Raw genomic sequence first — 15369 nt, 5'->3', positions numbered from 1 at the left:
TTTGAACAAAAATTTTATTTGATTTACTAGTTTCATAGACATCTAAACTCGGAAATGTGGGTAGAAACCTTGAATCCAAAAATAAAATGAAATGTTGGAAATTGTATGAAATTAATAAATATTTGAGGAATAAGAAATAAAAAAGATATCCATGTAGAAGTAATATACCATATGGATGTGCACAGGCCAACGGCTACTACGACAAGCCAGTTGAGTTGTGTTGTGTTTGTTCAACAAGAGGTCAAGCCCGATGGTTTGGAAAAGTCAAGTGAACTAATTTTTTATTGCCTTCATCTGATAAAAGAGCAATGTTTATAAATCACACACTGCATGAGTTGAAATAGTGAGAGGAAAAGAATATGGTTGTTTTTTTCCTGAAGAAATGGAATATGGAAGAGGATGGAAAGAAATGTGGATTTTCTTTTAAAGTTTTTGGTTTTACTTAAAGTGATAGGATTCGTACAACTTGATACTACGTTTCAGTAATATTCATTTTCAGTTATAACTAAGACATTAAAGATTTGATTTTCGCTAAAGCAAAAGTTGAACTAAATTATTATGGCAACTTCATTGTGAAGTTTAGCTAACTCTTCTACCCTTCCTGTAGATAATATCGTATGAGTTGATTTACACAATCATGTTGAATTTAGAACAATGTAAAGTGTCAAGGTTGTGACCTTCGCGAGGTTGCTCATGTCACCTGGCAAGAATAATATGTAAAGAGATATAGGTAGGGAAGCAAACACAAAATATATATATATAGTTCACCCTAAATTAGGTTACGTCCATGAAGGTAAAGGAGTTCTCATTAATCATGTAAAGTTTACATAGTACAAACGTTCAAGCATAATCATCATTAGTAAGTTCTAATAAAGGGTTAAAGGGAATAATATCATTAAGGATTAATTATAAAAGGATGATCTTCTTTTATAGTTGAGGAGAGTATCAGGCTTTCGTCCAAGGTGGATGTGGGACTCTAGGAGATTTATTTTAATATTGACACGTGTCGTCTCGTGATTGGCCTGGAAACTCTTGTCCTTCGGCATGGGTGCTTCAACACGAATCCTTCAATAGGTCACTTAAAATATAAAGTTGATCGATGCTTGGTAGTTTCGATATTAATGAAGTATGGTACAAACAGTATGTATTAAAAAAATTAATACAATTCGTGGTGATTGTAAAATTCTCTATCTCGTTATTTTAAGGATAATATTTTCATCATCATGTAAAAGAAATTTTACATATATTCATTTGATTTAGAGATCATTTAGCTATTTATACATGTGAGACAAACCGACGATTATGGTAATGAGTAGCATTCTCGTAATCGCAAATTTTTATTTATTTATATGAAAATTAAACGGTTTTTAAATCAAATAAGTTTTTCAAATACAATATATGCATGAGTTAAAGAGTTTCTCTGAAGAAGTATGATCCTTGTTTTGATCACTAACCATCAATCTAGCTTCCTCATTACAAATCAAGTCGGGTCGGACCAATATACCCCACCAAAACCGTTAAAGCATTTTCAAACTGCAAAGAAATTGAAAGTGACAGAAAATTAAGGAATGTGTACGGAGAAAGAAATCCTTGACATCTGCATGCCCAACTCCATACGGTATGTATATTTGCATGCTTGAATTCAAAACAAGGTAAACTAATTTTGTATTATTGTAAACATGAGTATAACAATAATAATTTTCAAGAAGTGCTATAGAATTTATGAAGTTCAATTTTTATCATCAATTTATCATACATGGATTCATAAGTGACGATATATAATAAGGATAATGCTTGTATTTCTTCGTAAGGAAACATATTTTGTCTTTCAACTTATGATTAATACAGCCAATCCTAGGAGAGTATAGGTGGGGCCATTGAACAAGGCCATAAATCGAAGGCTTCCATTTATGTTTCAACATAGGGCCTCCAAAATCTGAGGGTCGAATATGATGATTAGCGTATCTTCGTCATACAAATATTATAATCGGATCGTCTATTCTCTTTGTCATCATCTAAAGTTCATAATGTAAAAAATTATTCAATTTGGAGATCTTTTAGTCATTCATATGTTTCAAACAAATAGACGGTTCATCATGAATATGTTATTTGTTATCAAAGTTGTTAATTTGTTTGATATGAATGGTTAAACGATATTCAAATTAAATGATTTTATGCATATATGATCTTTAGATGATGATAAAGAGAATGTGCAGTTTCTATTGTGATGTTCATATGTTAAAAATACATTAGTCATAAGCAAGAGGACAAGTATGCTCTCCCACGGAAAAACACAAGCATTATCCATATAGTTATATTTTTTAATCAATTGCATGGCAATAACTTGGAACCTCTTCCTTCATTAGATAAAAAAAACGATTTTTAAACTTTATGGAGGTTTTTTATAATTTGTGAATTGGGATTCTCACTATGTATACAAAATTCCACTTTTAAACTCGACTTTTGTTAAATATTACTTACCGATAATAAATATTAGAATTCTTCAATACCTTTTTACATTTACTATAATATATTAAAATATTTCAATTTCTAACTTCTTTTGTGTTTACTAGCTCGTAGTTTCACGTTACAATTGTTAATCTAATACTTAAAAAATCATGAATCATATCAACGAATAAACCTGATTCCGTCCTCAAATCTTCTCTCTCTTTCACTTTCTCGAATCCAAATAAGTAAACATTCTCTGAAGGCAAGATCTTTTGTTAAAAAAAACACAAAAAACAAAAAAAAAAAACCCTTTTTTGAATGGACTTGGATCTCTCCTAAGCCCAATGAGAGGATCCTCCTGACCAAAGGATTTGGGCCGTTGGATTATCCAACGGCTATAATTATTATAACTTTAAAGGGACCCCCTGTTTGTAGCCGTTAGATTTTCATCCAACAGCTCAAGTCATTTGCTCAGAATGATCCTCTCCTTGGGCTCAGGAGAGGATCCAAGTCCTTTTTGAACTGCCCTAAAACCCAAAGCCGCGGCATCACATAATTCGAAAAGCTCCTCATCTGCCCTCTAGTCACATGGTAAACATCAAAATACATATGAAATCATCAAAAAGTAGCCTTTTAAACGTGAGATCGATCGGTTTTAAAAGCTCCAATTAAACTTGGAAGGAAACCCACTCGGGGTCCCAAAGTCCAACGGCTAGTTTGCTTATTCCTTTATATTAAACAACGAACAACAAGAAGAAGCAACCGACCATTATACGGTACCCGCTTTTTACAGCTTGGCTCCCAACCACCAATTATATTCCTTTCACTTCCACTTTTTTGCATCCTTAAATGCTCTCTCCCTCCTCCACAAACCCCAACTCAAACTTTCTGCAACTAAAAAGAGAGTGATTCATTTCCAATCTCGTTAGTGAACTCGTTTCATATAAGAATTTGAACTCGTTTCATATAAGTCTCACTCATCTGTTAGTTCGAAGTTTCCACCAAAAATGTCGAAAAGACGACTACCCGTTTTTCAGAAGTTCTCCAAGCTCCTGAAAATCTTTATCTTCGTTGCCAAAGTGAGGAAACTATCATTTGAAAACTCATGTATTAGGATGTTACAATATTCAAAGAAGATGAAGCTTCTGAAGAATTACAACTCTGGGTCTGTAAGAGAATACCAGTTCTCTCCCTCCAACACTCCCCTCATTCATTACCACAGAAGGAGGCAGCTCATGAAGAACGAAAGCCTTCGAGACGTGTACTCGATGTTCTTTCTCTGCAAATGCTGGGGCAATAGCTTGAGAGTTGAAGGAGAAGATGGAGATTTCACGTTGGAAGCTCTGCCGACTGCCGGAGATGACAATGCAGTGGCTTTATATGAGCCGTTGGATTGGGGAGATCACGAAGAAGAAGCTTCCATTGATTTGCGGGCGCAGATGTTTATTGAGAGGTTCTATGAAGAAATGAGAATGCAGAGGCAGGAATCGTTTTAAGTTAAAATCAAATTTTTGGTCCAAATTTTTGCATATTTGTTGATTTTTGATATTATTCCATTTTTTCGTGACATGTTTTGTTGATTAAACTTTCAAATTATTAAATCTCACGATTGTCTGACATTTGATATCATTTGTTTTATACAAGCGAAATTCTACCTCAAATTGATTTTCATATGTTATAGTTGATGTAGCCACACATATGTCGATGTGTCGCCTTTTGATAATTAGAATGGTGGTCCATAGCAGAATTAAGTAAATGGACCACATAGTACTGCGTCTTTGCCTGCAGGGAAGATAGAAGAACTTCAATGAAGTTGGGCTGTTTAACAGAAGCATTCATATATACATGACAAATCCCTAAACATACAAAAAAGTTTGAAAAATCTGCCATCATCATTAGTGCACATTTTCATAAGATATTGATTATTCTTAACAAATCCCTAAACATAGTAGTTAGTGTCTGCCATCTGTCTGTTTAATATATAGAAACATGACCGTGACAATAGACCAACTTAGAGGTTTCACATGCTACCAAAATGTAATTGCAAGTGACTCTTTACTACAGCGGTGGAAATGTGTTGTGTCATTGCATGACAGCATGGGTTTGAACTCTATTGATGGCTAATCTAACATTTAACTTACTAACGTTATTGTTTCACTCAAAAAAAAAATGTACTTAATTTTAGCTGGATTTTTTGGTATGGGTGATTTTTGGACGAATCAGATTGAAAATAAAACTTTGTGTATGTTACATTGGGTCTTGTTTGAAGTTCCCAAAGTTCCATACAAGTGAATGGTATTTCCTTGACAGTATCATCATAATCTGGAAAAGATAGAGCTCCGAGAAATACATCTCACAATTTGTCTACGGCAGTCTTAATGACAAATGAAGAGGTTGCTTGTACAATCCAAATTTCCGACGTCATTTGTGTCACGTTTATTGATTATCCTGGCAGAAAGCCTTTTTACCCTGTAAATATCATGGGCCCGGCCTTGTTCCTCGTTGGGTTTCAGTTACATCATATGGGCCTTGATTATATTGGAAAGTGTGATATTATTTCTTATGGAACACACAAGCCCAATTAACATATTTTGTAAATTGATAATTATTTTAAGATCAACCATTTTTAAATACAATGAATATAAAACACACATATTCGTTATTAAAAAACAAAAACATTTACAAATTCGTAAACTGATCTTCTTCTTTTTTTATTTATAAAATCGCGTATGTCCCCACCTCTGAGGGAATTGGGTAGGCCCAGCCCAAATACTCTCGGGCTCTAGAAAAAAAACCGGAACGGAGACAATTTGACCTGCCTCATTTAATGAGGGTAAAAATAACAGTGTTTTCCGGCTACTGTTTTACAGTGACCTTTTTACTTTGGGTAAATTACATAGTAATCTCTCAGGTTTGAGGTTTATTACAACCCATAGAACATCTTTAAAACATTTCACTTTCATACCTCACGTACTATTTTATTTCAAAATAATACATCCGTTATATTTTTCATCTATTGATCTGTTAAATGCTAACGTGGCTGCCACATTTGTGCCACGTGGCTGCCAAATGTATGCCACGTGGCAAACAAATAATTAAAAAAATAAAATAAAATAAAAACACACGCAGAATCCATCCCTTCTTCTTCCCCGCAACCCCTACCCCTTTCTTCCACAATCTCCAGATTCAACCTATCTTCACCTTTCTCAACATCACACTCCACCTCACTGCCTCCCCGATCCGCTGCACTAGATCTTCCCCCTTTGCCTTCACCCACCTCCTCCACAGCCGCTATAGCTCCAAAGACAACCTCAGCAGAGTACATGGAACCCATTCCCCCCCCCCCCCCGACCCCCACCTCACTCTTTTCCACTCTATTCACCTCCCCTCCCATCCAAAAACCCACCTCCACCTCTGCCATCGTACTTTTAAAGGGCTGGCTCCGCTGTCTTCACTTCCTGCCATCTTATTTCTCTGTTCTAATCTCTGCAAACCCTAATTTCAATTCTCTGTTCCAATCGACCGCCATGTGTGCACCAGTACTCTGGCGCCCCAAATCACACCCCCTATTTCTCTCTAATCCCTAAACCCATAAATTGCGCACCAAACTTCATCGTCCCTTATCATATTCTCCTCCAAAAACACAAACAAAAATCTAGGAAACTCTTTCTATATATCTATAGATTTCCGATGATGCCGAGCCAAAACTGAGGAGTCATAGCCTAAGATTGGGAGCCGGTGGTCCTCCAAAAGAAGCCCAATAAGGCCAACGCCCTCCGCGACCCAAAGGCGGTGAACCACGCGATGCGGTCTGGTGCGCCGGTCCAGACCATCAAGAAATTAGACGGGGGCTCGAACAAGAAGGCGATGATTGTGGTTAGTGTGAAGAAGCTCAAGGAGGCGGGTGAAGGCGAAGGGTGCGGAGGATCGGGGAGGCGGTGAGGTGGAGTATGAGGTTGAGAGAGGTGATGAGAGGTTGAATCTGGAGATTGTCGAAGAAAGGGGTTGCGGGAAGGGGAAGGGATGGGGTTCTACTTGTGTTTTTTTTTTAATTTTTAAATTTAGAAGATTAAGGTTTTTTTTAAAAAATAATTAATTAATTCTTTTTTGGCCACGTGACATACATTTGGCAACCACGTCAGTACTTAACGGATCAATGGATGGAAAATGTAACGGATTTATTATTTTAAAATAAAATAGCACGTGAGGTATGAAAGTGAAATGTTTTAAAGATATTGTATGAGGTTGTAATACACCTCAAACCTGAGGGGCTACTATGTAATTTACCCTTTTACTTTTTACTTTGAAACTTTAACAAAAAAACTCTCAGTATTATTTACTTTAACGAAAAACTACATTTTTACACTAAAAAATTAATCATGATACTATTTATTTTACCCTTTATTTTATCATTTTCTTTAAAATTCAAAGTTTTCAAACTATTTTCTTTAGTTTTTTTTTTTTACTTTTTTATAAGAAATGAAAGGAAAGAAAAGTAAAAATGAAAATAAAAGCAAAACCTTGTGCTTTAAGTTTATGCACTGCGAATCGATTTGGGTCAAAAAGGGGAACTTGATATAGGGTTAGGGTTTTTACCCAATTCGATTGCGGACATTTACATAGAGCATTGAGCTGCCGGCAAGGGTTGAGAAATCCGAGAATGGCCGCCGGCAAGGAGTTCATGGTTTACAACTCGCTGACCCGCCAGAAGGAGATCTTCAGGCCGATAGAACCCGGCAAGGTCAGGATGTACGTCTGTGGAATCACCGCCTACGACCTCAGCCATCTCGGCCACGGTCGCGCCGCCGTCAATTTCGATGTCCTCTTCAGGTTCGCCATGTTTAATTTATGAATTATGCAATTAATTGTGCTTTTCATTAGTGTAGAATTTGGTGTGTTTGATTTTGTGCATGTGCTTTTGATTTTTCTGTTTTCTGTTAGAATTATTTAATAAAGCTAGTTGGTTTAATCACTGTCAAACGCTGCAAAATCTGTTTGGCGTAATACATAAGTGAAGATTAGTTTGTGGCAACTAATCATGTGTGAAATTGAATTGGAATTCTGCAGATACTTAAAGCATTTGGGTTACGAGGTTACTTACGTCCGGAATTTTACTGATGTTGATGACAAGGTGAGAATTTTGAGCCATATCATGAGATGATTTTGTATTGCATTCCTTCCTTTCCCTTCATTCGCGTGCACTCTGCTTTGGTTCGTTTGTAGTTTTCGCAATACCCTTGTACATTCTTGCTTTTTAGGAGTAGACACCAATATTTATGTTATGGTTGGACCGGGATTACGGAGTATCAAGAGATTTAGGCTACGTTACTAAGGAATGACTAGCTGCAATGAACTTAGGGTGATTTGTAAATGACACTTAGTGGGACTTGTAAATCACTACATGAAAGGAGTCATTTGCTGTTTAGTGACTTTGTGATGCTCCTGTGGTGCATTTTCTATCACTCTACCTAATGTTTCCTTTAGTGTATTTCTAACTAATTTAGGATTAATCCCTTGGTATTTGCAAATCCCTCGTCCAAAACAGAACATTAATGTTTCAGTTATCTTATACTTGTTATCTCTTTGTAGCTAAAACTTTTCATTTGGCTTGTTTAGTGCTATAAATCTGCTTACCTTTTTATGACTAAATTACTGGTCTCATATCAAGGTCTTTTTTCCTATGTCTGAAATCAGTTATCTGGCAGCTGGCTAATGCTTTAATGTTGTTTGGCATTTGAATATCTGAGACAGATGGTGTTTTATGTTCTTGATAGAATTTTGGATCTTCTGACTCTTTATAATTTTCTATTTTGAATCCTCTGATTCTTCTTGTTCTTTTCATTTTCGTTGTGTACTTAATGCCATGTAGAGATTGCTAATGTTTGGATGTTTCAGATAATAATACGAGCAAATAAGAATGGTGAAGACCCATTTAGTTTAAGTAGTCGTTTTTGCAAAGAATATCTCAAGGACATGGGTGATCTCCAGTGCCTTCTTCCCACCCATCAGCCATATGTTTCTGACCACATAGAACATATCAAGGATTTGATAACACAGGTTTTCTGCTTGCTCTAATGCTTATATATTATGTTTCTGGGATGGTTTTTTGTTCGTTTTATTTTTACGGGCCCGCAGTTTCTCTCTAATGATTGTTATATCGTGCAGATTATTAACAAGGAATACGCATACCAAGTTGGCGGAGATGTATTCTTTGCTGTTGATAAATTTCCAAATTATGGCCAGTTATCTGGACAAAAATTAGAACACAATCGGGCTGGTGAACGAGTTGCTGTTGATTCAAGAAAGCGTAATCCTGCAGATTTTGCATTGTGGAAGGTCTGGGATCCTCAACCATTTACCTCGTTTTTGCAGTTTTTTGTTTGTATTTTTAAATTAATGCAACTTCAAAGTAAATCTGCAGTCTGCAAAGCCTGGTGAACCAAGTTGGGAAAGCCCTTGGGGACTTGGTAGACCTGGATGGCACATTGAATGCAGTGCAATGAGTGCACATTATCTGACATTCAAGTTTGATATTCATGGTGGCGGCATTGACTTGATTTTTCCACATCATGAGAATGAGATTGCCCAGAGCTGTGCTGCGTGCCAAGAGAGCAGTGTGAGTTACTGGATGCATAATGGACATGTTACCAATAACAATGAGAAAATGTCAAAATCCCTGAACAACTTTTTCACTATTAGGGAGGTAAATTGCGGTAACTTTTCCTTTTAATGCTTCTTGGAGCTTCTATATATTTTCAGTTTATACTACCATTTAATATATAATTTCATTCTCTATTAGATTACAGAAAAGTACCATCCATTGGCTTTGAGGCACTTCTTGATAAGCGCTCACTATAGGTCTCCTCTCAACTACACAATCTCCCAGCTGGAAAGTTCATCAGATGCTATTTATTACATATATCAGGTATGTGGGATCTGATAAATTTTCATTTGGAAGTTTGTCTCTCAGTCCTTAGCTGGTCAATGGGCATGCATGCACCTGCTTAGCTCCTAACTGTTCTGAGACCTTTCCTTTTCTATTCATCTCTTTTACTGTATCCTGATGTGTAATTTTAGCGGACGTTGCGCCAAACTTTCTGTTGGCAACTTTTCCTGGTTTGGTTAAATGGTATTTATTGTATTGTTGGATTACCCCTGCAAATTTCTGTTTGGCCAATGTCTTCTGGAATGATGGCCTTTTGCATTAAATATTAATCTTTGTGATGTAGTTGGTTCCAGAAAATTCTGGACTTTCGGTTAATATAGCGCAATACAAGTAAAATACTGACCAAGATTGAACAGAATTGTGTAGAGTTTGGGTCGCCATGGGTTTACCCTTTTTATGTAGTGTTCTTTGCTTTGTTTTCACAGCATAAGCTGCATTGGTAACTATTTTAAGATACTTGTCTGTGTCTCAAATTTACTAAAACAGAAGTTAATAAGGCAAGTTAAACCTGCATTTTGTATCACAGCACAAATGGATTTTATGTTTCTGTATCTGGTATCTTATAGCTTGATGTTTTGCGATTGGTAGACCTTGCAAGATTGTGAAGATGCTTTAGCTCCATTTCGAGATGAGGGTCTGAAGGAAGGCGCCGATCAAAATGGAAGAACAGTTAAAATTACTCCGACTTCCCAAGAATGCATCAGTAAGCTAAAGAATGAGTTTGAGTCTAAAATGTGCGATGACTTGAACACTGCACAGATATTGACTGGTGCTTTCCAAGATGTGTTGAAGTTTATAAACAGTTCTTTGAATGGACTCAAGGTAGACATTTAGATTCAGTTCCACCATGCCTCACTTTTTTTTTTCTGTGCTCTCTCCTACCTTTATATGTGTATATGGCTGTGTTGTGATAACAAAAAGTGTGTTTACTTTTATAGAAGCAGCAGCAAAAGCAGAAACAGTTATCAATGGTCCAGTCACTAACCAATGTAAAGAAAGCAGTTACTGATGATGTTCTGGACGTTTTGGGTTTAAAATCGCCCCATACATACTCAGAGGTGATATGTCCTCTTTTGTTTCCTTTAAATTTGAAATCATGGATTGAAGTTATCAACTACAAAGGGATACTGCACTGTACAGGTTTTGCAGCAATTGAAAGTGAAAGCATTGGAGAGAGCAGGGATGGTGGAAAACGATGTACTGAAGAAGATTGAAGAGAGAAAACAAGCAAGGGAAAGCAAAGATTTTGCAATGAGCGATCAGATCAGAGCTGATTTGACTAGAAAAGGCATTGCACTAATGGACGTGGGCAAGGAGACAATCTGGAGACCTTGTGTACGAGAAGAGCCCATCGAGGAAGAGCAAAAAGAGCTGCCGACTGAGGAGGAACACAAGGTATTGCCGGTTGAACAAAGGGAAGAACAAAAACAGCTGCCAAGTGAAGAACACAAGGCATTACCCGTCAAAGCAAGGGAACCGCCTGTGTCTACTTGAATGGTGTACAACCATCTATCGGCCTTGACCTGTTAGCGTGAGTGGTTAATCTCTTGAGGTCGAGAAATCTCTTATTAGTTTTGATTCATACATGATTAATCTTGTAATACTTTGGGGATCAGGGGGCCAAGGCCCTCTGGAGTCTTGAAGTTTGTTTTTGTAACCTATTTCTTTTTCCTTTTTGATATTTTTTGGGTGCTGCTGTCCTTTAAACATCAAGGAAGCCGGAAATACTGTCTTTAGTCTCGTCAGTTAAAACCATATGATACAGGTTCTGCTGCATTATACAATTTACTGAAGCATATCGTTTATTTTATATTTATCTGGTGCATTTTGTTCATAAATTTCCCTTGCGCTAGACAAGATCTACACGATTGATTCTGCGAAACCTAATTTTTTCGTTATTCTGTTTCGTATACTAGTTGTTCCAGTACACAAGTCCGAAGTGGTATTACGCTTAATTTTTTTTGGGTTTACAACTGGGCTAAACGCTTAACAAAAAGATACTACAATGAGAAATATGACTAATGATAATTTACTAGGCCGGGTTGGAGGGCTTGTTGATTAATACTAATTTACTAGGTGGGAATAGATCCACGAATGGCATGAAGTGCTTCAGGGTCCTCAATGTACTTTACTTTCCTAGAGAGTATGTAGGCTTTAGATGAATGGTGAAAGGTGTGAACTTAACTTAGGTGTATCTTGGGCTTGGTCCAAGATTGGAGTTTAGTTGTCAAGCCTTTGAGAGCCCTCCTTGTGGTGTGGGCCGGTTGATCCAAAATACCTACCGTGAGAAACAAAGAAACATGACTATTGGATAGCTTGACTTTATATCAATTAGATAGGCGAGTAAGCAAAAATAGTATTTCCTCAATTCAATTCTTACCATTCATTCTCATATTGCTGAGTAGTCATAACTATTTCTATTCGTTTCATGATGCATATTACATTTTATATAATCAATACTTATAGCATGGAAGTTAGAATATAAAAGTGAAGGAGAAGAATCCATAACACTGAATTGATGTCTCAAAAATCAAGTTATGTGAGTGATGTTAATTAAGTTGATCAAATCACAGGCTTCAAATCTTTTGTACCCATAATCACAAGAGTATAGATTATAATTTACAAGTTAAACACTAATATCGTCGGAAGTACAAAAAAAAGCTTTACAAAGTGCGATTCGAGAAATAAGAGGCGGCACTTGAGAAAAAAATGCCCAAGATTGTGACACACTAATTTTTACAATCAGTTGAGATTGAGATAGGCTTAGACGCCCTTTGACATGAAGTAAGGCTTGGATGCCCCTTGACGTGGGTGTTGTGATTGTCCCCATGCGTCATGTGTCCAAAACTCCTCTCGTCTTCTAAATATTGTAATAGTTTTAAATTCTACAAAGCAATTGTGAATGGACGATTAAGGAGCACATTACATACACATTCAAAGTGAAAGTGGCCAGCTTTCAGATAGAGGAGTACGAAGGTGCAAACAAGAAACACAAATCGTTCGGTTTTGTCTGGTTTCCACTGTTAAAGTAGTAGTTCCTACTTCCTTCCTCGCAGTCGCAGGCTAGGAGCCAAAAGCAATGCCCTTCCCTTTTTTTCTGAGGGGACTTGAATTCCCATCATTTGTTTCACAAGCCGCAATTTTAATACTGGAGATGTTGTCCTTGTTCCAAAAGACATGCATGCAGCTTCATAGATACATATTACAATTTACAGAGGCCTAGGTAGCTCACTGTGATAGCAACATTGCAAGACAAAGTTCATCATCAACTGTTGTATTGTGCTAGTACGAGTACGACCGATAGTTGTGGTTCTTGGCTGAATTATTTTCGGTCTGTCCTGCTACCAATTACTAATAATATATCATGCTCATTCATTTCAAGCAGTTTTCACAAGGACATCAACTTTCATATGAGCAATCACTATGACGTTTCGGTTCTATAACACTATGCCATGCCCACGTTGCGTTACTTGACACGAATGCTACAGTGCTAATGAACCTGGTCCATTTAATATATATTTTCACAAGAGTACACTATATATGTGTTGATGGTGGTTCCCATTCCCACGCACCTTTTATGTGTATTAGGGTTTACATTTTTTTAAGACAATGAAACATTTACACTAAGTGGCGTGAGTTTAGGATAAATCGCATACCATAATAATATGGTATCGAACTCGCCATCTATATATGAATCTTACTTAAAGCTTATGAATCATGAAGTGTAAAACTGCTTAAAACTAATTACGTAAGTCCAAACCCAACAGGTTGTTTCCCCATATATGCTTCTTGATTACAGTTTTAATTTAAGTGTTTGTAACCTAGCTTTCTAATATATGCTATACCAGTGACATTGGTTGGTCTCAACAATAAACACTGATTTTTTCCCCATGTGACACGGAATTTGAGCAGTTCAATGAAATAAGGTCGAACTCTGAGCAAAATAAATAAAGATAATGCTAAGGAGACTAAATTTGTAGACAAAATTTGCAAACTATCAACGCTTAAGTAATGATTCAATCATCAACTTCCATGTCATTTAGTTTACAATATTTTATCTACAAATTTAATTTCCTTAGCATTACCCAATAAATAAATGAGATTGGAACAACCTCCAGCTTCGATCCCTCATGAGCTCAAGCTTCGTTAATCCAATTCAATCAACAACAAACAACTTGAACTAAAAAATTCTTCCAATATCAATAGGTTGATTGTTTCGCTCTTGTGTATTCCAAGAGGAAAAAAAAAAAGAAGATCTTTGAGACCTGTTCCTAGGATCCGAAAGAGAGTACTTGGGTTACATTGGGACAATCCTCTTGATTTATGGGGCCCCAAAGATTGCAAGTATAAACCGTACGTTGAAAAGGTTGGCTCAATTCACTATCATCATTTATACTTCAATTGTTTTGAATGCTACTATATATTTGTAAATTGCATTGCTTGAGGTCAAGTCTGCAGGCTAAATATTCCGTATCAAAAGTCTAAGATGGAATGAGTAATCCTGAAGAAAATTAACATCTTCTAAAAAAAGCTATACGACATGAAAAACTCATAATCGATGCAAGTTGCAGGATATTATGATTCCAACCATAATACCAAGAGAAGTTAGTATATGCTGAAATTTATCCTTTATGTGGTTACTCGTTGATTGTTTTTAGGGTTAGTGGGCTAGCGCTAATAGAAGATATTCAATATGATTGTTTGAGTAGATAAACTTTTATACTGTTTATGATTGTGTAGGATGATCAGATGAGATCAAAATATAGAGATTTCATGTTAGTGAGAAGTGTCATGCAAATGACACAATTGGAGAAATATCCATACACAAGTGGCATAATCTGAGCAATATGTACACAAGTTTTTCTTGTGGGGTAGATTACTAGATGTGAAAGCCTAAGTAGGGACCAGAGAAATGTTGTGGCAATTTTGAAGTACTTTAAACATGGTTGTATTGAAGCTGGTTGTGAAGCATACACAATAGTGCACATGCATGACTGTATTAAAGGCAAACACAGGACTTAAAAGTATTGTACATTGGAAATCTGTTCGTCCTTTTTCATGTTCAGATTGAACCTCTTACCTCTGTACAAAGGCATGAAATGAAAGCTAAAGCTAATAAGCTACGATAAGATATGGAAAGGATGAAACACTTATGCAATTTTGTTCTTTAATTTCTACCTCATAACCTTTACCATCAGATCATCACAGTGATTGGCAGATATTATATGCTCCCTTAAATTTATATTGACTGTTAGCTCCCGACAAGGAGATCATTTCAAATGTATGGCGCCCTACAAAGCTCATATATCATCTCTGTGTACATTTGGATTTAGGAAGTCTTGTAATTTACACAGTTCACATCTCATGTGTAACCCAGTTGACAACTTGACACGGATACATGCATATATCAAATCAAATATGTTCCTTTGGACAGTACTGCACTTGTTTATATATGTTAATCAAGGTAGGCACAACTCTCTCTAGCTAGCTTTCTAGATCTATGAGATCATGAGTAAGTGATCATGAATATTTTTGTAGCCATTAAGCTTGTTTAATCAAAATTGGTTTGTCGTCGGAATATCCGTACATGGACAAGTATATATATTGAAATATTTATAATCGACTAATAGATTATTCACAAGAAATGTTTATGAGTATTGAGAAAACAGTTTATAGTGGTGTGTTATTTTACGTGCTTTAATAAGGATTGGACAATAGCGGTTATAGAATGTCTCACTTCTAGAGTATATTAATATAAAGAAACTTTACGTGTTATAATTTGAGCATAAAAGTGACATTGCGTAACAGTGTACTAAGTACACCAAAAAAAATTTTGATTATTAATTACCACGGATGAAATTTAACATGCATGCCCTTTTTGTCTGTACAAGAAAAGGTTTGGATAACCTATCACAAAAAAACAGGCATGCATGCATGTGTTTAACTCTCTCAAGATATATTTAAATTAAACTACC

General features: G+C 36.2%; 2 protein-coding genes across 2 annotated transcripts; both read left to right on the top strand.

The window, feature by feature from the left end:
• The first annotated feature begins 3223 nt into the window (after positions 1–3223).
• Positions 3224–4109, top strand: LOC126608821 (uncharacterized). Its single transcript, XM_050276827.1, has one exon. It carries the CDS (start codon positions 3456–3458, stop codon positions 3942–3944), a length of 489 nt encoding a protein of 162 aa, XP_050132784.1. The 5' UTR covers positions 3224–3455; the 3' UTR covers positions 3945–4109.
• A 2880-nt stretch (positions 4110–6989) lies between these two features.
• Positions 6990–11206, top strand: LOC126608794 (cysteine--tRNA ligase 2, cytoplasmic-like). The gene is made up of 9 exons (XM_050276793.1): positions 6990–7278; positions 7516–7579; positions 8344–8505; positions 8614–8784; positions 8870–9151; positions 9248–9373; positions 9983–10216; positions 10333–10452; positions 10535–11206. The coding sequence occupies exons 1-9, from the start codon at positions 7109–7111 to the stop codon at positions 10886–10888; spliced, it is 1683 nt and encodes a 560-aa protein (XP_050132750.1). The 5' UTR covers positions 6990–7108; the 3' UTR covers positions 10889–11206.
• The last annotated feature ends 4163 nt before the right edge of the window (positions 11207–15369 follow it).

The sequence above is a fragment of the Malus sylvestris genome, chromosome 16 (genome assembly GCF_916048215.2).
Source record: "Malus sylvestris chromosome 16, drMalSylv7.2, whole genome shotgun sequence".
In the NCBI taxonomy this organism is placed as follows: domain Eukaryota; kingdom Viridiplantae; phylum Streptophyta; class Magnoliopsida; order Rosales; family Rosaceae; genus Malus; species Malus sylvestris.
Note: the sequence above shows the minus strand (reverse complement) of the source record. Positions and strands in the feature narration are given on the sequence as shown.